The following is a 24,108-nucleotide window of genomic DNA, read 5'->3' as shown; positions in this document are numbered from 1 at the left end:
ATGAGTTCGAATGCCCACTGCGCTGTGGGGCCTTGAGCAAGTCACCTCGCCCTAGCTCAATTTACGATGCTGCACTGCGGCTGATGCCTGGGTTATTCCACTCTTCCCTTGGAATATAGACCCTAGAGACAAATTTCCCCTATGGGATGAATAAATTAAATTAATTTATTTGTTTATTTTTATATTAATCAAGGGGAAAAACATTGAATCTGTTCATTGTGAATTGTAAAGATTAGAAACAAGGAGTTCTTGAAATACTATCAAATCATGTAACTCAGTTTAGACTGAAATAATGATTCGCCAACAAATAAAGGTCTAAAGATTCAGTGCATATATTCCATTCAGGCCTGCCAAAGGCAACAAACAAATAATTTATAAATTTTGTGGAAAAATCCGAATTTCAAGAAACAAAGAAATCTGCATCTTACCATAAAGCTACATTTGTAATCTTATTTACACAAAATCATTATATATATATATATATATATATATATATATATATATATATATATATATTTTAAAAATTCCTTTTATTCATCCCATTGGGGAAATTTGTCTCCAGGGTCTGTTCCAAGGGAAGACTGGAATAACCCAGGCATCAGCCTCAGTGCAGCACCGAAAACTGATCTAAGGCGAGGTGACTTGCTCAAGGCCACACAACGTAGCAGGTATTCGAACTCGGTACCTTTCTGGTACGAAGCAAAGACCGTATGGCTGAGCCACACTGCCCTACAGATGCTTTAGAAAAATTCAATATGCTTGTTTATCCAATTCTGAATAAAACAACCTTAGTTTTTTAGCACTTTTTTTTGTGAAAAATCCAAATCTTGAGGAAAATCCCCCCCCCCCCCCCCTAATTCGTATATGCTGCTATATGTGGTCTTGTGGTATGACACTCACTTTCGGATCAGAAGGTCCTGGGTTCGAGCCTCACTCAGCGCATAGTTGAGTCCTTGGCAAAGGCTCTTTACTCACATTCTCTCAGGTGTAAAATGAGTACCCGGCGTTTAACAGCATTGTCTCTGTCAGAAAAAAAATTGTAATGTTGCCTAATAGGCATCACATCACATCAATATGTTTTGTGTTGCTCTTTGTCAGGGACCCTAGTGTAAAGCACTTTGAGCCGGTTTAGTAGATATTGCACTATATAAAAGCTCAAGTTTTTTTTTTTTTTTGTTTTTTGTTTTTTTTTATATACAGATTAATCTCTTGCGTTGGCAAGTCCGTTACATACCAATCTTCCACCCATGTATTTCTGAGGGCTCTTTCCGTAGTTAAAATATTTGAAGGTGGGGTAGCCTGTGACGTCATGGGCTGTACAGGTACTGGATTGAGTTGTACAATCGATTGCAGCATAGGCCACCTGGAAAGGACAAGAAAAGGAAGAATAACAGAATTGGTGTTAGTATTTATTTTCTTTTTAGTTTCCCTTTAAAAATCCAATGAATATATAATTTTCTGCATTTGTTTTTCTTCTCGAATAATAATAATAATAATAATAATAATAATAATGATGATTGTTATTGACACTGGCATTACTACCCTGTTGCATGGCTTTGGGGAATCAGAAACATGAAAATGAGGAATTTTTACCCAAAAAATGAGGAATCCATTAGCATACATCATGCAAACCAATTGTTTGCCCCTGCTGTTTCAACGCTTTTTTAAAACCATTTTTTCTTCTTTTCGTATCAACAGCATCCCCTTTCCAAAATCTTAAATAAGAAACATTTAATGTGATAACATTCTGAAGTGCGTCGACCAATATTTAGACTGACATAAGTAAAATAAGTATTCAATTAAAAATAATAAAGCCTGATATAGATATAGTTGACTTGCCACAAAACTAAAATCAAAATAGTAAAGCGATTTGTGTGGAAAAAAAATATAGGGAGATTTAACATTTGGAGGGAGAGTTTTCAGAAAACCCCAAAATTAAAGCAATTAAGACATTGATCAACTTAATCTACTATACATATACTACAATGCCAGTTGTCCATAATCTATATATTATTCCATTATTATTTCGAATTGTTCATTCAAAAACAATTAATTTTTTTAAATATATATAAAAAATAGTGCAGTTTGGTTACGGATGGCATCATCTGGCATTGGCAAAAATGGCTTTTCTGATACTTGTGACCATTTTTGGTCATTTCAGCACCAATGAAAAAGAATGTGATGTGAACAAAATTGTAGCTGTACTATTCTTGTACACACAAGAAGGTGGTCCTGGGATAAGTTTTAGTAGTAAAGTATAATTTTAAAAAATCATGATTACCTTGTTATCTTCTTTAAATTTCTCAGCAGCTGCCATAAACTCTGGTTTAGCTTTCTTGCAATGGCCACACCCTGCAAGGAAAATTGAATAATTAACAAATGTACAATATGAAAATAATTGTTTGAAATCACTTATCTAACAGTTTTTAACATTGGATTTGCAGCTGTGCGGTCTTGTGGTATGACACTCACCTTCAGACCGGAAAGTCCAGGGTTCGAGTCCCACTCTGAGCAGTGCATAGTTGAGTCCTTGGTAAAGACTCTGAACTCACAATCTCTCATCATACTCAAGCGTAAAATGAGTGCTTGGCCATTAACAGAAAAAAATGTAACATCGCTTAACATGTGTCATGCCTCACCCTACAGGGTTTGTGAGTTCAGAGTCTTTCAGACTCAACTATGCACTGCTCAGAGTGGGACTCGAACCCTGGACTTTCCGGTCTGAAGGTGAGTGTCATACCACAAGAACTTTCAACACATTTCGTAGATATTGCTCTATATAAATGCCAAAGTTTTTTTTAATGATCCTTTTTTTTTTGTTGACATTTCTGACCACCATGCAATATTTAGGTAAATGAGTCAAATAACATTAAATTTGGAAAAAAGCACTATAGCTGCCCATTCAGAAGGTGTTGCAATTGTAACTATACAGAAATGGGTAAACTGTTTTTGTTTAGCGCTACCTCCTAACAGGTTATGACTCCATTGATATGTGCTCTTGGTTGTTCGTTATCCCATTCTGGAGACAAGCGACCACAGTTCCTTGTACTGGACCAATCAGCGGGTAAGCAGGCCAGCTAACAGGATTGGTCTACTGGATGCAAATTAAAGAGCTGATCTCACTCTCAATAAGAATAACAAATGTTGTAGTAAGAAGAATTTTTTTTTTTTTAAAGACGACAAAGACACACATATTACAAATTGAGAAGAAGCAATCAAGATGGCATGCAGTGTTAATAGCATATTACTGAAAAACGGATTTACTCCACAGTCCTAGTTGCTATAAAATAATACAAAATATAGAATGAAAAGAAAAGGTGCAACTTACATGGGGCATAAAACATGACTAAACAATGCTTCTTTTTCTTGAGGAAAGACTTGAAAGAGTCGTCCGTTAGATGGACTACCTCGCTCTCTACCTCTTCCCATTTGGGCTCAGGGGGTGGGGGTGGGGGAGGCTCCTGAGGGCTGTGGGTAGGAATCAAAGACAATTCAATTCAGAGGTTTATTTTTAGGGAATTGCCAATATAACTCATACATGAATATACTATGTCCAATCAACAAATCAAAGTAAGTAAAATCAATAATAAAGGAAAGCAAAGCAAACAATAATAATAATAATAATAATAATAATAATAATAATAATAATAATAATAACAATAATAATAATAATAATAATAATAATAATAATAATAATTTATATCAAATTATTAAATTATTATGCCCATCCACCATGACATCATAAGATTTCGTCGCCTCGGCATTCCACGAATCACCCATGTTGTCCAAGTGAGCAAATTAGGGGTTAATAATCTTGCTCAAGGAAAAAAACGAAAGTGCCTGAAGCGGGACTCGAACCAGGGTCCTTCCAGGTCACAGTGCAATGCCTTAACCACTCGGCCACTAGACCCCCCAATAATAACAATAATAATAGACAAATCATTTGATCATAGAAAGGCAGCTTGATAGATTTATGAAAGAGTAGATATTTGTTTTTATAATATTTCAAGAGGATTAAATACACTTTTGAAGCTACGATGTCATGTCAGCACTGGAATAAGGAAAGTGATGGGACAGTCTAGAGATTATGATCCTGAAAATAATCTGATCCGAGAAGCATCCTTGCTGAAAAAAAAAAAACCTCCAAGAAAAATGGGTGATTAAGTCAATAAGGGTACCGGGATGTATCCCATTATCACCTAGCTGTTTATGCCATTTGGACATCTCAAAAATTCCCACTTGACAAGAATAATAATAACACATTTGTTTTGACTGTTTCTTTATAGGCAAAAGATTATCTATATATCTTTGATAACATCTTAAGTATAATTTCATGAAAAAAAAATATAACAATTAGTCCTTTGGTTGAGAATGAAAAAAATTAGAGGGATAGAAGAGACAGGAAGAGTTGACTTTCTCTGTAAACATTTGCATGGATGGATGGACGAAAGCAAAACATATAAACACATGCATGGATGGATGAATTAATCTCTGATAACTGACAAAATAAATAAAAGAGAGATATGCCCAAAGAAGGAAAATGAATAGAGGATAAAAAGAATCCTGATTACACAAATTGATGACGGGGATAGTGTGGCTGACCAAAGTTCAATCCCAGCCTTTTATTTATTTTTATTGGGGGGATTTTCTCCATTTTGCTCACCTCAACAATAATAATGATTGTTATTGACATAATGGTATTTGTCAGTGCATAATTACGAAATTCATTTCTCCAAGAATGCCTTTGCAGAAGCAACTAATAATGACCAACCTACAAAAGATTGGACAATTTTACGTTAATCTTAACAAAAAAATTTTTTTTTTTAATAATCTGATTTATTCCAGACTATTAATCTCCAATAATTTAATGCATACACTATCATACACGTTCTTCGTCATCTGTGATCTTAATCTTTAACACTGTACAACATTCTTTATAAAACGATCACTTACTCTTTCATAAACTCCAATATCTTGTCTTTCCCTCTCTCATTCATATCAAAAGCAAACTCTCCATCTCTGAAAATAAAGACAAGGAAAAATTTTTGTTTAATATATCTTAGAACAAACAATCATAACTTAGAACAAACAATCATAAATATAGGCCTCACTATGAGAGGTTGGAGTAGATGTTGAAAAGTGACTTGAAAATCGAATGATCAGAAACTGAAATTTTGGCTTTTGAAAAGACATTATATTCAATTATCTAAAAATAAAAAGAAGCTTAATTCAAGTTGTAAATCTTTGGTTATGAATTCAAAATTCATCATCTAAATCATCCCGACCATTTTAAGACAACAGGTTACATTAAATACATTTCAAAAGCATGGTGGCCAACTTTTCAAAGAGCTAAAAAGGGACACCCTAGCGCACAATGCCGTCATGACCAAAACACAAAAGTATGTTTGGACTATTATATAATATCATCTGGATTTAGAGCTTTTCCTGTTCCTTGTTTTAGTTTACTAGCCAAAAAAGTCATAATCATGGGACATGCAAGTGTAATTTCCATGCACAAAGGCAGTCTCAAGTATATTTCTTTAATTTTTTTTCTCCAGGTTGCCAAATCGGGACAGTCTCAATTTTATCAGGACAGTTGGCCTCTGTGCAAAAGTTCCATCATGTACAATGCGCTTTACTATGTGTACTTATTCCATATCCCAGACCACAGGGAACCCCTATTTCCACTTCATTCAGTACTAGTCCCTTGTCAAATAGTGTTTTCACACTAGACCCCATACAACTGATGCTCAAATGACCTAAAAAATGAGTCGCAAGCAAACAAACAAGAATTCTGACATTATCCACCATATCCAGATATACTCATTCACACCCAAGTCAAACTGGGCAATGTGTGCAAAGTTCCTTGTCTGTAATCCCAACTAAGGAGCACACCCTGTCCATTCAGTCTGACATTGCTTAATACTGATTGACTTTGTGTCACGAAAACATAGATAACCACTTCAAAAATCATATCTTTCAACATTAACTCACCCAACCCTAACACCGACTATATCCGTAGCTTACCTAGGTTACTTTGACCCATGCTTATTTATTAAATTTTTCTGAGACAATTTATAGGCTTAGTATCAAAGCTAGTGTTTTTAGTTTTTACATGTTAATGGAGGTTGAGTAAAACTATCTAAGTACATACTCATTTTTAATACATTTTTTTTCCAATTTTGTAAAGTAGTAAAACTCTCTAGGATTGAGTGAGTTTTAGAAAATCTATTGACGAAACCACATATAACCCTTTAATGGGTAGATATAATTTCTTTCAAATAATAAATTCTATCAATCTTTATTAGATTTAAACTTCAGACCCAAAAATGTTAACCTGAGAGAAGAGATACAATGATGTGATGTGGACGTTGAATCATTGCTGTTTCTGCACACTTGGTGAAAACAGACAAGATATCAAAGTATGTCAAGCTAACACCCTCTTATTATTGTATTTTTCTTTTTTTAATCACATGGTGGTTTGACATTCAAATGGTACATCATAATATAAAAGATGTCCACTTACTTGAAATATTTGACTATGAGTATACAATATTTGGATTATGAAGCAATCCATCACAACAGCAGAGCAAGATCCAAGTTTGATGGTGGTATTAGTCGACGATGATGGAGGTTTTTGTTTTTTTTATTTTTTGTTAGCAAGCCCAACGGGGTCATGGGGAGGGCAGAGAGATAAAAAAAGAAGAAAGATTAAATAGCTACATTATAGATATCCATCAAGCATATTCAGGCCTGTCTTGGTAAAAAAAAAATAAATGGAAATAGGGGGGAAAAATTAAAAAAATTTATCTTAAAACTGTTGTGCTTTCATTGCTTTATTTTTGGTAGCTGAAAAAATAGCTTAAGTAGTCCTTCGGAGCCATTAGGCCCATGGAGCCAGAATTGGTCATGGTTTCTAAAGCGTGGTGAAATGGACAATAACAATCAGTTGCTGTTCTTTGTATAGTCTGCTAGTCTACTGCAAAGTATATTCCACTAGATCTAACAGGAGGTCCAGTTACCCAATCACTGCTGGGTGGAGAAGGGTCAGAGAAAAAAAAAAATCTCAACTGTACCCAGGACAGGAACAATCTCCACCCCATTGCATGTGAAACGAGTGCTCTACCATCTACAGCCCCCCCCCCCCCCCCCAAAAAACAAAAAAAAAAAACAAAAGAAAAAACAAACAAAAAAACAACAGAACAAAAACGAAACAAAACAAAACAAAAATAAGAAAAGAACAGTTTAAGCCCATCATGACATCTTCGGCAGGTGAAAAAGTAAATGGAGGGGGGTGGGGGGCATCAAGTGATCATCCAAGATAAGTGAGATGATTCGAAATGCAACGGACAACCCAAGAAAAATATACATGTAAATTGTAAATCTAAACAGCAATATGGCCATGTGTCTAGTGTGGGAAATACAGTCTTCTGCAGGCAAAATAAAAATAAAATCAAATCAAAAAAAAAAAAATAAAACAAACAATAAATAATAATTATCAAACCAAAAAAACCCAAGAAAAACAAAACTCATCAAATACAAAAAAGTACAGCTTGACCATCATCGAAGTGCTTTTTTTCAATCAATGAAAGGGTATTGCAAAGAAGACAAAAAAACCTACCAGTAGGGAATCCCTTGATACCAAACTCCTGACCCAGCTTCTTCTCTTTGGTGGCATCAACAGCAGCTAACATTCCTGTCACCTGATTAACATATTTTACAATGAAAAAAAAAAATATTTATATAAAATAAAGATATACCTGTTAATATATTGTACAATGAAAAAAAAATATTTATATAAAATAAAGATATACCTGAAGACAGCATGTTATCAGTAAAGAAGTATATATTTGATATTAGTACACCAGGTAAGTCAAAAGAAAGGAAAAGAGAAGAGAAAAAGGGTGGGTTCGAAAACCGATCCCTAGGGTACCTGTGGCATGATCAATGCCCTACATTTCCCCACTAACAACCTCTTGAATTAACCCACTTAAAAATGATTCCATGAGTTTTTGTGTCTTTTGACCAAATCCTACAGTTTTGAGTTTTGGAGTTTAGTTCTACCTAAAAGGAACCTTATCAAAAGCTTTTGCAAAACTAAGGTAATTCATATTGTATAAAATGGATATTTCGTGTAATATGTAGCTTGCTGAAGGAAGAAATAATATGAAAAAATAAATCTCATTAGGTGTGACGAATCAACAGGAATACATATGTTTTACTTTTTTCATCTTTATTTACCCCTTCTTCCTTCAGTGTCTTGGCAGCCTCTGAATACCCAGGCTTCATCTGTTTGCAATGGCCACACCCTGAGGATAACGAAATGGCTACATTAACAAGTCTGAGGTAAAAATTACAAAATGCTTACGAGTTATGAATCATTTTGGAACTAACAAAATGTAACTACTTCCATCGGGGGCAGCGTGGCTCAGTGGTACGGTCTTTGCTTCCTACTCGAAAGGTATCGAGTCAATCACCCGCTGCTGCGCTGTGTGGCCTTGAGCAAGTTAGCTCGCCTTAGCTCAATTTGTGGCGCTGCACTGCAGCTGACGCCTGGGTTATTCCAGTCTTCCCTTGGAATAGACCCTAGAGACAAATTTCCCCTATGGGATGAATAAAGGGATTTTCATTTATTTATTTTTATTTATTGATTGTTTAGTGTGAAGGAAGGGCAGGACTAGAGAAGATGGTTTAAGGAAGTGATAAAATGAATGGCTTGATCACTCATTTTGTAGATATTTAAAGAGTGTTACAGCACTTGTAAACATCGAGGTCATTTCAGTACCAGTAATAAATGAAGATGATGCTAAAATCAAAGAACTTAATTAAAAGGATCTAGAAATTAGCACTTACAACTTACAATCACCAAAGATACAGCAAGACTAGTTCAAATCAATAATAAATGTGTGTTACAGCACTTGTAAACATCGAGGTCATTTCAGTACCAGTAATAAATGAAGCTAAAATCAAAGAACTTAATTAAAAGGATCTAGAAATTAGCACTTACAATCACCAAAGATACAGCAAGACTAGTTCAAATCAATAATAAATGTGGTTAGTTATGTATGCGCTTGTGTGGTCTGTGGTTTAGTGGTATGACACTCGCTCTTTGCTCACTTTCTCGCACTGTACTCAGGTTTAAAATGAGTACCTGGCTATTAACAGCATTGCCTCGCCGGAAAAATAAATTCTAAAATCGCCCAAAAGGCTTCATGTCTAGTCCTACATGTTAAGTGTTGCTGTTGGCTAGGGACCCCTTGTAAAGCGCTTGGAGCACGTTTATAGGATATTGCGTTGTATAAATGCTCAAGTTTAGGTTTAAAGGTCTTATAAACAGACGGAGAACATTACGATTTCAAGTAGTAAATTGAGAAGGCAGTGCTTTGACAAGGATTAACTCTGAAGGTGAAAATGGAGAAAACGAAGAAAGAAATTCAGAAATCAAATCTAACAAAAGACGTACAAGGAGCATAGAACATGACTAGCACAGACGGATTGGCCTTGACAAAATCGTCAAAACTGTCATCTGTCAAATGGACAACATCACCGGGTTCGTCTGCCCACTCTGCCTCTTTCTCTGGTTCTTTTGGAGGGTGAGGGCTGGAAAAAAATGAAGAGAAACAAAACGTTTCTGTCAGACGAAGTAAAAAACAAAAAAACAAAACATAATAAAACAAACAAAACAATAATAAATGAATAAATATAGAAATAAATCAGTGCTGTGGTGACAAATGTTGAACGATTGCCTTTAACTTTAAGCCCAATTTTTACTGCACTAAACCCCACTTTTAGAGCAATTGAGATGATAGACTATCATTGATACTCTAGCTAACTTCTGGAGAGTGGGAAACTGAACCTGTGTGTTCCACCACACATCAACTCTCTCATTGCTAGCACATTGTTTCGAGAAAATGTAATTTTTAAAAGGAGGAAATTCCTCCTCTGGACTCCAAATCGCTGATATCACCCAATAATAAGACTGATGAGCTGTACCTGCTCACTTACTAAATGCAATAACGACTGTCTATTGTTGTGTTCAATCATTTTATTAACCGACACAAAGAATACAAGTTGGATGGTTTCACACAACACAGAGCCCACCAAGAGAGAGCAGACAAAAATACAAGACGCAGTCTTTATATCTACCTATATTAACAACTGATGGTGTCATAAAAACAACAGCACAGTGATTACTAAACTTTGTGACTAAAACATTGAACTGTCGACTTTAACAAGCACAGGGCAACAGTTATGACTAAACATTGTTTATTATGATCTGGTCATTGTGGTGCGGTGTGAACACTTGCCACTAGCTGAAATCATCAAAGTTGTTATGCTTTTTCTATTGATAGTAGAAAAATGTTGTTGAAAGTTGCTGTATTGTTATTTCTTCTTCTTATTTATAATTTGTTATTGTATCTATCAATATTCTATATTCCTTATTACTGTTATTGTTGATGATATAAGTTGTTCAGAGAAAAATTATGGTTCTTGGCCAAGAAAGGCCTAAATAAACTCTTGAACATGAATTCAAACTTTATCTATTTGTCCTTTTTTCCTGCCACAGGAATTTACAAAAATAGTTTGCATTACAATTTATATTCCACCAGACGACAATTAGGATCAGACGAAAGAATTATATGATGGAAAAGAAAAATAGAAACTCACCCCCCGATCCCATAATTATACTCACTGGAGCTTTTAACAAGTATAATTTTAAATTTTCAGGACTTCACCAATTTGTAACTTGTTTTAGTAGAGATCAAGCTGTCTTAGATTAGTTTTACTTCAATATCAAATTTTCCTATCGGTTTTGGTCACATGCGCCTCGTAGAAATTCAGATCACAACATGCTACTACTGATTCCTTGTTATAAGCCTGTTTATAAAAGAATGAAGCCAATGAAAATGATTTTTTTTGTGGATGTATGGATTGAAAATATGTGTATACAATTATAGGGTTGTTTGGAAGATACTGATTGGAGTGTGTTTGTTGATAGATGAATTTAATGAGTGTGAAAGAATATTTGAACTTTTGTGTGCAGAATCTTTGTGAGAATAAAGAGATTGTGCGTAACTGGAGCAAACTGTAGGTCACAAGAACACTACAAATTTTGTTAATTGAAAATTAAGTCTTATTTATCAAGGGTAATAAACTGGTTTGAGAGAAAAGTAAAGGAAAATAAAGAAAAGAGGAAATTGATTCATGCAAGACAAAATACAAAAATAAATTAGAGAAGGGATTTACATCAGAGCACTTCAAACGGTTATAAATTACAATATAAATAAGCCTAGTTTAAATTGAGACTTTGACTTTAATGAAATAAACAAATTCCAAGCAAAATTTGAAGGAGATAAAATTGAAAATGAAAAGATTAGGGAGGAATCTGTGTAAATAGTGTCAGATGAAAACGAGGATGTCTTTAGCAAAAGACAGGTAGAATGTGAATTTTTGAAAGTTAATGAACAGAAAGCATGTGGGCTGGATAGCAAGTTGAAAGTGTATGCTGATCAACTGCTTTATTTTAAGTTATATTTTTAATACGTCAATCTAATAATCCTGCATTCCTGCCATGTGGAAAATGTCTAAAATTGTTTTTTTTCCTAAGAAAGTGGAAATTTCGTGCACAAATGATATCAAACCTGTATCGTTAACTTCAATTTTAATTAAACGTTTATTAGGAAGTCTTGGGCTTTATAAATTAAATCCACAAATTCGTTCTCAGTCAAATCCACATCAATTCGCTTACCCAGTAGATGTGTTGAGATAGTTATCGTTTTTACAAATAACATTTATAAGCATTAGACCTACCAAAATCTTATTGTAGAAATTTTTTTGTTGATTTCTCCTCAGCTATTAATAAAATACAACTTCATTAATTTATGGAGAAACTAAAAAACTTGAGTGTTAATTCTCAATAGATTGTATGGATTCATGATTTTATTTTAGATAGAACACAGTTTGACTAATTTCACGCACTTAAACCAAAACTATTACCAAATCAAAACTATTACCATAATTACAAGTGCTCCTCAAGGATGTGTTCCTTCCCCTTGTTTATTTACAGTTAATACAAATGATCTCACAAGTACAAGTCCCGATTTAGTACCCCTTTTGAAATTTGCTGAAGATACAGCCCTCCAAGGACTGAATGTTAAAGAAGACAAATCTGTCTACAGGTCGAAGATAAATAAGTTTGTGATTTATTTTGAAAATTATTTTTTAATTGAATTCTTAAGACCAAAGAAATAATTATTGACTTTTGGAAAAAAAAAAGACTTCTATCCAAGTAGTATTAATGAACAAAGAATTGAACCGAGTTTTAAATTATAAAAATTTGGGTGTGAAAATTGATGACAAACTTTTGTGGAACTTACATACCGATTCAGTTGTAATGAAATGCAACAAAAGATTGTACTTTGTTCAGATTTTAGCTGAATTCGAATGACAAAAGCTTCTGTACACTTTTTTAAAGATCAGTCTTGAAGAACATTATTGTTTTATGCATTACCGCAGGGGCAGGAAATGCGTGGGAAATGGGATGTAGGAAAAATCGATAAAATTGTGAAAAAGATAGGCAGATAATATTATTGTTATTATTATTATAATCTTAATTTATTTATTATCACTATTATCATTTTTACTATTATTATTATTATTATTATTATTATTATTATTATTATTATTATTATTTATTATTATTACTATTATTAACAATATTATTATTATTACTATTATTGTTATTATTATTGTCATTATTATTATTATCAAATATATATGTAAAACATACATAATATAATGCCTTATAAGCATAATTAATTTTGAATCTGATAAGACAACACAGAAATACTTTTTAACATTTTCAATTTGTGCATTATGATTCTAATAAATGTAAAGGTTTAAAAAAATCCCAAAAGAACCTACTCTTTCAGCCAAGAAACGATACCATCTTTGGTGTTCTCCCCTCCGTACTGATGCTTTACTTTTCCTTTTCTGGAAGTCAAAAATAAAGGGACATTATTTTAGGTAATAAATTTGGTCCAAGACAAAAGTAAATTTATTCATGCATCACAGTAGCCTTTAGTAATAAAAATCAAATTAAAGGTCTTAAAATGTCATAGGGGTCCTTATAGTTCAGTTGGTAGAGCACATGCTTCACAAGCAAAGGAACCTAGATTGATCCTGGGTGAAGTTGAAATTAATTTCTGTCCCTCCTGTCCGCCCAGCAGTGATTGAGTGGCTGGATCTGATAGATCTGGTGGAAAGTTCATTGCGATAAACTAGTGTACTATCCAAAGGATAGCAAGCAATTGCTATTGTCCGTTTCACCAGAGAATCTAAATAATGTAGTGGAGAGCTGTAATTGGGCCATAGCGATGTAATCAATGTAAGCGAGGCACAGGCATACAGTTGCATCGATGCTGTGCGTTTGGGAAAAGTGCTCACAAAACCCCCCCAACTGGATATACCGTTCCAACACACTGAGTACGGTGAGAGAATGCGGGTAAAGGGCCCTTTTCCATGGACTCAACTATACACTGCTCAGAGTGGAACTCAAACCCAGGACCTTCTGATCCGAAGACGAGTGTCATACCACTAGACCACATAGCCTCACGGCAGTTCCGAGTTGTGACATGTAGGTCCAGGGGCGGTGGGTGCAAAGCTGAGTGAGTCCATGGTAAAGATTGAGAAAAAATAAAGTGAGTGAATGTGACTCTCATGTGACTTTGTTTGGTGTTGTGTTGTCCCCTTTCATAGGAGGAGAAGTCGCATTCACTCACTTAATTTTTCTCTCCATTTTATTGGCTTGTTTAGGCACCTTTAACTTAGGATAAAGGTTCTTTTCTCATCATACTCAGGGGTAAATTAGTAACTGGTCAGAGCAGCATTGTCTTAGTCAAAAAAAAAATTGTTATAGACACATACAGGCATCGTGTCTGGTCCTAAATGTTAAATGTTGATCTTGGCTTTGGGACCCTTGTAAAGATAAAACAAGGAAAAGCTTATTGAAGGCCTCGTTCACAAATTGTTCAACACCAAGCAGCCACGAACACTCTTCAATCAATGATACATCATGTCTAAAGAAGGAACGAAATTGACGTCACTCAGCTCCTTGTTATTTATGAGTAGTTCTCACTAAATTGTATCAGACTTCAAACGTTTATGGTTACGAATTGTTTTGTGAGTTGGTACGTGATATTCAGTTGGCGGATGTTGTGATTATTTTAACTAAACACATACCAACATTAAGTATTGGGTAAAATTGTCCAATACTAATGCTTATTTTGACACATTACGCAACCATTCAAATCCAGAACTGCCAACCCTAGCCCATGTAAATGTGTGCAATGGAGAGCTAAAAAACTAGTAACATTTTTTAAAATGCATACAATCCTGGAAAAAAAGATAACATGTGCTACTTCTGATGATGGGCCATAAGATCTTACTAGCAATATTATAATCGATATATAAATTAATGAATAGACTTACTCAGCATAGACGATATAAGAAAATCAACATATAAATCAGATATGGCCTAACCAGATAATAAGTTATTGAACTCCCAAAATGAACTTCCGGGTCTTATAACAAATCAAACTGTTAAAGTATTCTAAAAGAGTGTATGATGTAATAAACTGTTTAAACCATAGCAATTGAACAACGCCAACGATCCTTAATTAAATGTGTACAGGTTTACAGTGAACGAAAATCTGTAAAATACATATTTTTTTTGCGTAAGGTTGGCAGCACTGCATATCCATTGGACCATTATATTGTAGGTACTTTATATAATAACCTGCCAAGTTAGGTCTTCCACAAGTTGAACATTTTGTGATTGAGGCCAGTATATTGTTATGTCCTTTCCTATCTTTATTTGTTACTTTCTGACAGTTCGGTTCACAGCTTACGACAGCACAGTACACTTAAACAAAAACTACTCACACAAAGTAATAAATTGTAGGAAATCCTGTGATGTTATACTGAACCCTCAGGGACATCATAGGGGGTTTATCTACATCTACCCCGACCAACGTCTGGAAAATAATTTAAAAGATATTAATAGAGTACAATTCAACTGTTAAAAACAAGACTGAATTTAATTCAAATCAAAATTTCTCCAATCATTTAAGCAGATATCACAATTTCCACTACAAGAGCAGTTTGTTTTTGTTTTTAAGGGTTTTATGGCGCTTGCAACACATTTAGGTCATATCAGCGCCAGTAAAAAGGGGAAGAAAATGGGATAGTAAAAAGTTCTAGAATTACAATTAAAGCACCCAAGAAAAGGAAAGACAGAGAGGAATTAGTTCAAATAGGGAACAGATGTAGAGTCCAAGAGCATATTATCAGTGTACTTAGTTTGAAATCACATAAATGTCTCTTCCGGACACAAGCACAGGTCCCCATTAAGATTAAGAGTAACTCACTCACATGTTTACAAACCATTCATATATAAAACAAAAATAATACAGTGCATAACAGAGAGATGGTTTACAAGACAAAAAATAAAATCTCCCAAAACTCTACATTTGACTGTTTCCCTCACAGCTAGGGTATCCTACCAGGGCCAGGACAAAACCAAGTAATTTTATTCCAAGACAAAGTCTGAAAGCAAGTTGGAAAACAGATGTAGGGGGATAGAAGACACAGTAAGTGCCTCCCTGCCAACTATGGAGGTAAGATTCAAAGCTTTTTTATGTATCATTTGTGCATCTGCTATAGGATACAAGTACAAGTTTTAACAAAGCAGAACTTATTTATATGATATGCCAACCCTCATATTTAGGTGAATGTTATTTTTATGTCAGATGTTAGGAAAAGACAAAACTTGTATTGATGCAAATTACTGAAGAAAGGTATAGAAATTTAATTTCAAAAGATTAACTCCTATAAATGCTGACAAACAATACAGATACTGAATGTCAGACATCATGGAACATAACAAAGGTAAAACTATGAAATGTAGAGTATACATTTTGATACCAATCTTTTGTATATCAATACAGCTTGCCTTTCTTTTATTGTTACCCATGCTCTTAAAATATAATGTATAATAATAATAATAATAAAATAATAATAATAATAATAATAATAATAATAATAATAATAATAATAATAATAATAATAATAATAATAATAATAATAATAATAATAATAAATCATTTGCATAGCACGCAGATTCCATGAATTCATGCTCTAAAGTGCTTTACAATAAAACATGTGTTCACAAAGGGAAAATAAAATAAAAAAGAACAGCACTGAAAACTTAATTTGAAGGCTATTTTAAAAGTTTAGTCTTTAAATTGGACTTGACAGAGTTAAAAGTTGGAGAGTTTCTGGTTGTGGACGACAGAGAATTCCACATTTTTAGAGCTGCATTAGAGAAAAATCTGTTGGAAAATTTTGTTATTGATGTCGACCTTCTAGTTTCGAGTTAAATGGAAAGGGAGGATCGAAGATTTCTTGATGGTATATTGGCGTTTAAGAGAGATTTGATATAATCAGGAGCTTGTCCATGTATCTAAAAGGTTAATATTTGTATCTTTTTTTTTTCTTTTTTTTTTGTAATAAAAGACTTTCCATTCTTGTATTTGTTTCGAAATGGAAATGTTTCACAGGTGCCTATTTAAAGATGGTATTCAATTACGAATTTTATTTACACATTGGATACTTACTGCTTGATTTTTTACTTCTGAAGCAGCAGCAGCAAAATCAGGCTTTAATCTTTTACAGAAGCCACACCCTGCAGAACGAATGAAGTGATGTACAATATGAAAATATGAATAATAATATTCTACTTTTGTTTATTTTTGTTTTTTTATTTTAATTTCAGAGATTTTACAGCCTTGCTATACTTTAATGTCATTTCAGTGCCGGTAAAAAAAAAAAAAAAAATCATATATCTGAAGTCAAAAGAACCAAAGAAGAGAAAGACAAAAGGGACTTAACTCACTCAATCCTAGAGATTTTTGCTCATTTTCAAAATTAGAAGAAATGTGTTATAAATGAGCATGTATATAGATAGTTTTATTAAACTATCATTAATATGCAAAAACTATAAACATTAGCTTTGATACTACGCCTATAATGTTGTCTCAGAAAAATGTAATAAATAGGCATGGGGTAAAAGTAACCTGGATACACTACGGATGTAGTCAGTGTTAGGGTTGAGTGAGTTAATCAAATAGGGAATAGAAATGGATTCTAATTGCAATCCATCAATGTGCCTAGTTTGACATCACCTTCAAGTTCCAGCGAGACACAAGCGAAGGATCTTGCTGTAAAGAAGACACTCAAATGCCTACAAGTATAATATTTTCAAAACTTAAAACCATACTAGTACACAATAGAGAGCTGATTAAAAAAAAAATCTCTCAGAAAAGTCACTATACATTTGACTGTTGACCCCTAATATTGCTTTATGTTAAAATTTTGAATTTAAATTGTTACATATGTTCATTATCAATTGGCAATATAACTTATTTATTTATAAATACTACTAACAGCCACTTACATGGGGCATAAAACATCACCAACAGAGGATTTTTCTCCTTCCTCAAAAGTTTGTTGAAGCCCTGTAGGTGAAAAGGATAATAAAGTTAAATTACTAAAATTAAATATTGAAAATAATAATAATAACAACAACAACAACAACAACAACAACAACAACAACAACAACAACAACAACAACAACAACAACAATAATAATAATAATAATAATAATAATAATAATAATAATAATAATAATAATAATAATAATAATAATAGTAATAGAAATAACAATAATAATAATAATAATAATAGGGGGGGGGGGGGGTTGAGTGATGAAGGAATTGTACTGTGATCCAGAAGGTCCCGAGTTCATGCAATTTCATATTTTTCCTTGGGCAAGATTATTAACCCCCAATTTGCTCACTTTGGACAACATGGGTGATTCCTGTCGACATCAGACATTCAGTTTGATGGATTATCTTCATTCCTTCATGAGGCGATGAGATCTAATGGTGGTGTCAATGCAAAAAGGCCTAATTTTAAAATTTTATTAAAATACACCTGATGCAACACAAAATTATAGAAAAATGATTCTGTATCAAAAATTAACAATATACAATGTCCGGAATTAATCTCATTTTCCCCATACACTTACGTCTTCAGATGATATATGAACAACATCGCCTGCTGTTGGATCTTCTTCCCAGGGTAGATCACCGGTTGGATCCATCAAAAAGTTGACCATAGACTGAAATACATAAAAAATATATTATAATTATAGCACTTATCCACAATTTTATTCCAAAAACTGGAGTACTTAATCAAAATATAGAATACCCAAGCATATTTACCTTCCAAGTAACTAACCCATGAGGGACAACTTCAATTCCTTTTTTCTTCCTTGAGCAAGAAATTTTAGCCCTGTTGCTCACTTTAAAGTCCTATGTTGCAGCTGATGACTAAATTATCTGGGATTTTTTTTAAAAACCTCTAAGATAGACTGTAGGAGAATTTTCCTTGGAATCAATAAGGAATATTATTCTTTATCTCAAATTTTTTTTCTTTTAGAGGTAGAAATTTAAGTGACTGCTCCGATAATCTTTTATTTTGAACCGCAGAAAAAAAAAAAGATTCCAACCAGCAATTAATATACAACAAATGATATGATTCCACCCCCCCCCCCCCTCCCCACACCCCCACTCGACTTACTTACTTACTTATCCAAACCAGCGACCACCTGAGCTCTAGCCCTTCCCTTAGGGGATGTGTCTTTTGTAATTTTGCTTAAATGGTTGTTGAGCGGTATGTGTTGTGTTCTTTGTTGAAAGATGATGCTTTGCTGGTGTCTTCTGAGCTTGTTTAGGCAATCAGTCTTTACAGGAGTGGTCATAACCCCCAATCGACAAAGATATTCTATCAAGTCATTATTCGCAACAATTGAAAACAAAAACTATGAGAATCTAAAATGTGTAATTTTTATTATCTATATAATCTCCTATCGGTGACGCCCTCCTTTTTTGTCCTCAACCTTATTTCAAAAATATATACAAACCTTGACAGCAATTTTCCTGTCATATTCTTTATTGAACTCTCCATCTCTGTGGTAAAAAAAAAAACAAAAGAAAACAGAGGAAGTGAGAAAAATAATTATTGCTGTAATTTTGCAGTGTCAAAATGGTCAATAACAAAAACATGTTTACCCATTAGACATTATCCTAATCCAGTGCAAAGTCAGTCTTTCAGTCAAATCTAAAAAGACCTAGTTACTCATTTATTGCTGGGTGGAAAGTGGGGTCAATAAGAATGCCTTTTGCACCTCGCACTGGTATCAGTGTCCCTCTGTTGTAAGGCAAGTTACCTAGTGATTGAGCCACCTGGTTATTGCAGTGAAAGACAAATTTTGATAAGAGTATGACAGTTCACTGGTTAACTATGCTAAAAATAAAAATAAAATTTTCCAATACATTTTTTAAAAATATTTTTTTTATCTATGGATTTATTTATTCATTTATTTTTTATTCATTCATATATTTATTTTTTAATTTTTTTAATTTTCAAAACAACATTTAACTGTTGGTGAATGCAACATTCTTCATAAAAAAGTTTTCAGATTCTCGGTCGCCTGAAACTGTCAAATGGTAATTTCTCTGAAACCAAATAAGGAAGGGATTTAAAATAAAAAAGCACAATTTCTAAAAAATACATATAAAAAAAGATAAAAAATCAATTCTATTGTTTTGAATACACATGGACAATTTTCGCAGATCCCCACATATGACTTATTTTTCAATGGAATCATACTTACTTGTAATGGCGGAGAATGTAAGTATCTGGGGACACTTTCAACTTTTTGCAAAACTTTTTATCATCTCTGGACATCAAAACAGATGAAGTGGAAAAAAAAAAGAAAGAGAAACATAATTGAAATATAAAACAACATTGTGAAGATATCTTAATTAAACAAAATTCTCTTTCTTTTGCTCTGTGGTGACAAAGAAGGTACTATCCTAGTCTGAGACTAAAATATGTATTCATAAGCAAGCAAGTATATTGAGGCCTAAGGGGGTGTGATTTCAGTTTGTACGACTGTCACGGATGCCCTTTGCTGAAATTTTAAAAGCCTGGATATTCTCCTCGTAAAGAGCATATATGAAAACATTTCTTCTCGTAAAGAGCATATATGAAAACATTTCTCCTCATACAGAGCATATATTAAAATATTTTGTGCACTCTTAGTCTTCATCAAATGGTATCACCCTTAAATCATATAAAAATATACATATTTGTCTTTAAACAACCAATGCTTTCATCTTTAAAAAAAAAATCATCACAAATACCGAATAAGGTCAGCTGGAAAACTTCAAATAGGGCATCTTTGCCATTTGTAATAACAAAATCGTGGACAAACAAAAAACAGAAAACAGAATTTTAAAATTGTATAAACATACGACAATACGAATTAAGAGAATAAGGTTAAGTTTAACAACATAGTTTATTTTTAAATTATGTAAATACCCGCAATTGATGAAGGCAACAGTGGCTTTTCCTTTCATCTCCTCAGCCACTTCTTCAAACATTTTCATTACTTTAGAAGTAGATTTTTCTGTGGTAGAAGAAAAAAAAAAAAGAAAACAATAATGTAGATAAAGTTTTAGAGAGGCAAGAATAGATTGGAAGTGAGAGATAGATGAAGCTCTACCAATAAGTTACTCTTTGTTTTATATATATATATATATATATATATATATATATATATATATATATATATATATAATATATATATATATATATATATATATATATATATAAAGAGAGGACCAATCTAGCAATTTAGTCAAATACAAATAATAAATTCACTAAATTAGAAATCATCAATTATGAAATGACTGATAGAAAATCATAAATATCTCCAGCTTTGCAAATCATTATATACAACTTCCAATATCCACGGTAACATTATAATATTTTTAAAAAGCTATGTCTATGATACAATTAATTAGAGCCTGTATCTCAAATCTTAATAATTAGAGCAGGAAAATTTGATGTAAACCTGAAAATAATTTATCGTTTTTGTATTTTTTTTACTGCAAAGGAAATGAAGATGACTTTTTGCCATGGATACATTGGAGCTTCACAACAAATTGACATCTTATCTCGACAAGCTAGGAACATCACTTTGTTTTTTTTTTTTGGTTCAATCTTATCAATATCCGGGTAAAGGGTTAGAAGTAGTCCTTCTGAGCCATGAGGCCAATAAAGCCTGAATTTATCCCAGTTTTTATAGTATGAAACAGACTAAAGCAAATGCTTTCTACCCTTTGGATAGGATGCTAGTCTACTGCAAAGTACTTCGCACCAGATCTTACAAATTCAGCTACCAAATCACTTTTGGGTGGACAGGGGTGTCAGGAAAAAAAAATCTCCATTATTTCTGATATCGATTTCAGTCACTTTGCATACCAACTGAGCTTCGAGGATCCCTTAAGGGGTTGGGGATTCACCAAACTAAATAAATGAATGAATGAATAAATGAATGAATATAAATAAATAGTTAAAGGGTCTGTCAACAATTGAAAATAAATAAATATATAAACTAATAAATAAATAAATAAATAAATAAATAAATAAATAAATAAATAAATAAATAAATAAATAAATAAACATAAGTAAATAATCAAAGAGTCCCTCAACAATCGAAAATAAAAGAAGTAAATAAACAAATGAATAATAAATGAATGATTAAGATAAATGTGAATTTTCTCTAGGACTATGAAATTGTTTGAGAATTAAAAAAACAAACTTTACCAGATTGAGCACAAATGATGAGAAGATTGGTTCTTGTCCGGATAAGCTTTTTAAAGTCTTTAAATTCTGTCACCCGAATGATGAGAGACTTTTGTCCCTTCTTGGCTTGAGCTTGGGACTCATATGGAATGAGCATCTAATGGAAATTTAGTCAAAAGAAATATATAAAGTGATACATTGTTTCTTTAAAGTTGGTCAAATTTGATACTATGTAAAGTCGCATTGGTTCTCTCTCTCGTTAACTAAAGTTCTCATGAGTTATGGGATAAATAGCAATGCGAAATTGAATAAAAGCTTCGATCTAATTACAAAAACAGATCAAATGAATGTTTCGGGTTTCCCCTTTATCAACAAAACAGGATGAATGAAACACTACAGATGACTGATGTTTTTGTAATTAAATTGAAGCTTACATTCAATTTCACATTGTTATTTATTTCTTCAAGCTTTGAGCAGCAACATTTGCACGAGTTATGGACAAAATAAAGATTATTCATTTAAAAGTGGAGAAAAGCAGGAAGAAGTTGTAGTAGGTGGGGAAAAATATAAAGGACACATAACAGGCTCTAGAAATAGTGATCATTTCAAATCTTCATCTTATGCCAGTACCTGTTCCAAATTTGTCAAAACCATACTTTTTTTTTATCTTAATGGAACATGTTCCTAATATTTTGTCCTCTTTATTTTTTTTCATGTTCTGTGTTTGTAATGAAGCAGGCAATATTTCGCAGCTGAAAAAGATATTCTATTCCAATCCCATCCTTTCTGACAAACACCCTCTCTCCAGACATCATTCAATTCAATCAACTCATTAAAACTGGCTAATGGATGAGTAACAAAATTTATAAGTCCTACAGTTTGAAATATTCCAAGACAGTGGGTAAATTATGCCCCTCCAACTTTTACTCCTGATGCCCATCATAGCTCAGTCAAATTTATCATAACACAAATTAGGAGACAGCCCAGATTACTCCTCTTTTATGTTAAACATCAAACCACTGCATACAAAAAACTTGAGCTTTTATATAGCGCAATATTGACTAAACAAGTGGTCCCTGACCAACAGCAGCACATAACATGTAGAACGAAACATGACGCCTGTTAGGCGATATTACAATTTTTTTTCCGACAGAGACAACACTGTTGGCGGCCAGGTACTCATTTTACACCTGAGTTAGTGAGAGAATGTGAGTAAAGAGCCTTTTCCAAGGACTCAACTATGCGCCAAGCGAGGCTCGAATCCATGACTTTCAATGCCACAAGACCACATAGCTGCACGGCATAGCCACATGGCGATACTGAAATAAAAGAATGGGACTCAGCTCTCTGACTCAGTAATCAATCCTGCTTTGTTAATGCTCATAACACATTTTTCTACAAGTGAGTAGGAATGAAGTATGAAAAAACAAACTGCTCATCTTTGATCTGACATTGTGGATATGTCAACTTACATAGACTAACTAGGCCATAAGGAGTTAATAGTGAGAATGAAGCTATCTGAAATGGCATGTGGATATCAAGGTTCAAAGTTTAATTTTCAAAGAGTGCTCATGGGTGTCCAAGATTACATTTGTAAATGAGTTGTGTAATGTAATTCATCTCTCTCTCTCTCAATAGGGGCTCGAGTGGTGGATGGCGTTGATTGTAGAGCTACCCTCTCGTGGCATGGCAGTATTGTAACAAGTAGGGTCATGGGTTCGAGCCCCCATAGCCGCAAAGTTTTTATTCTCTATTGTCTTCTGCAACTTTTCTACTCACTTCATTTCCTGTTATTATCAACATAAGTGCCTGCTCCACTCTGGATAAGTTATCAGATTGACATACATGAACACAAACCTATCACTATCAATCCCAATTTGACTGTAAAATCAACACCATCGTGAATATAAAAAGGGGTGGCCGAGTAGTACATATGTAGTATGATTTTGTAACAAAGTCAAGAAGTGTGAAAAGTGGTTATTGACTGGATGTGGTCAAATGATTGCAAAACTCCCAAGTGATATAAAATTGAATAGTCTGTCGTTATTGGCAGACATGCCTGTCAATAATGATGTATGATTATTTGCAGACAGTGTCTGTCAATAAGAAAAGGCCAGGCTTTTTATTATACATTGACACTCGGCCAAATTAGTCTTGAAAAAAGTCAAATAATTTGAAAAAATGCCAGTGGTAATTTGTGTCCCAAATCAGTTGATATCAAGTGATATTTAACACAACATGAAAATAAACAGTACTCAAATCCCAAATCCAGCTTTTTAAAAAGCAAATGACATCAATGAAATGTAACTTTTTTGGCATTTTGAACTGAAA

The 24,108-nt window shown here is 33.4% G+C and overlaps 1 protein-coding gene across 1 annotated transcript in view; it reads right to left on the bottom strand.

Moving 5' to 3' along the window:
• Positions 1-24,108, bottom strand: part of LOC144958334 (protein disulfide-isomerase A5-like) — a 32,283-nt gene that overhangs the window by 7,122 nt on the left and 1,053 nt on the right. Inside the window, exons 2-18 of the mRNA XM_078890242.1 lie at positions 21,799-21,934; positions 20,509-20,596; positions 19,799-19,864; positions 19,046-19,091; positions 18,149-18,241; positions 17,516-17,576; positions 16,677-16,744; positions 14,944-15,035; positions 12,925-12,993; positions 9,464-9,600; positions 8,242-8,309; positions 7,622-7,703; positions 6,527-6,539; positions 4,954-5,019; positions 3,329-3,468; positions 2,282-2,352; positions 1,235-1,363 (exon numbers count right to left, since the gene is read on the bottom strand). Coding sequence (XP_078746368.1) covers positions 1,235-1,363; positions 2,282-2,352; positions 3,329-3,468; positions 4,954-5,019; positions 6,527-6,539; positions 7,622-7,703; positions 8,242-8,309; positions 9,464-9,600; positions 12,925-12,993; positions 14,944-15,035; positions 16,677-16,744; positions 17,516-17,576; positions 18,149-18,241; positions 19,046-19,091; positions 19,799-19,864; positions 20,509-20,596; positions 21,799-21,934 — 1,425 coding nt within the window. The remainder of the gene's footprint in view (positions 1-1,234; positions 1,364-2,281; positions 2,353-3,328; positions 3,469-4,953; positions 5,020-6,526; positions 6,540-7,621; positions 7,704-8,241; positions 8,310-9,463; positions 9,601-12,924; positions 12,994-14,943; positions 15,036-16,676; positions 16,745-17,515; positions 17,577-18,148; positions 18,242-19,045; positions 19,092-19,798; positions 19,865-20,508; positions 20,597-21,798; positions 21,935-24,108) is intronic.

Source organism: Berghia stephanieae, chromosome 12 (genome assembly GCF_034508935.2).
Source record: "Berghia stephanieae isolate SIO BIC M18660-M18661 chromosome 12, UCSD_Bste_1.3, whole genome shotgun sequence".
NCBI lineage: Eukaryota > Metazoa > Mollusca > Gastropoda > Nudibranchia > Aeolidiidae > Berghia > Berghia stephanieae.
The sequence above is the reverse complement of the archived record's forward strand: the minus strand, read 5'-3'. Positions and strand labels throughout refer to the sequence as shown.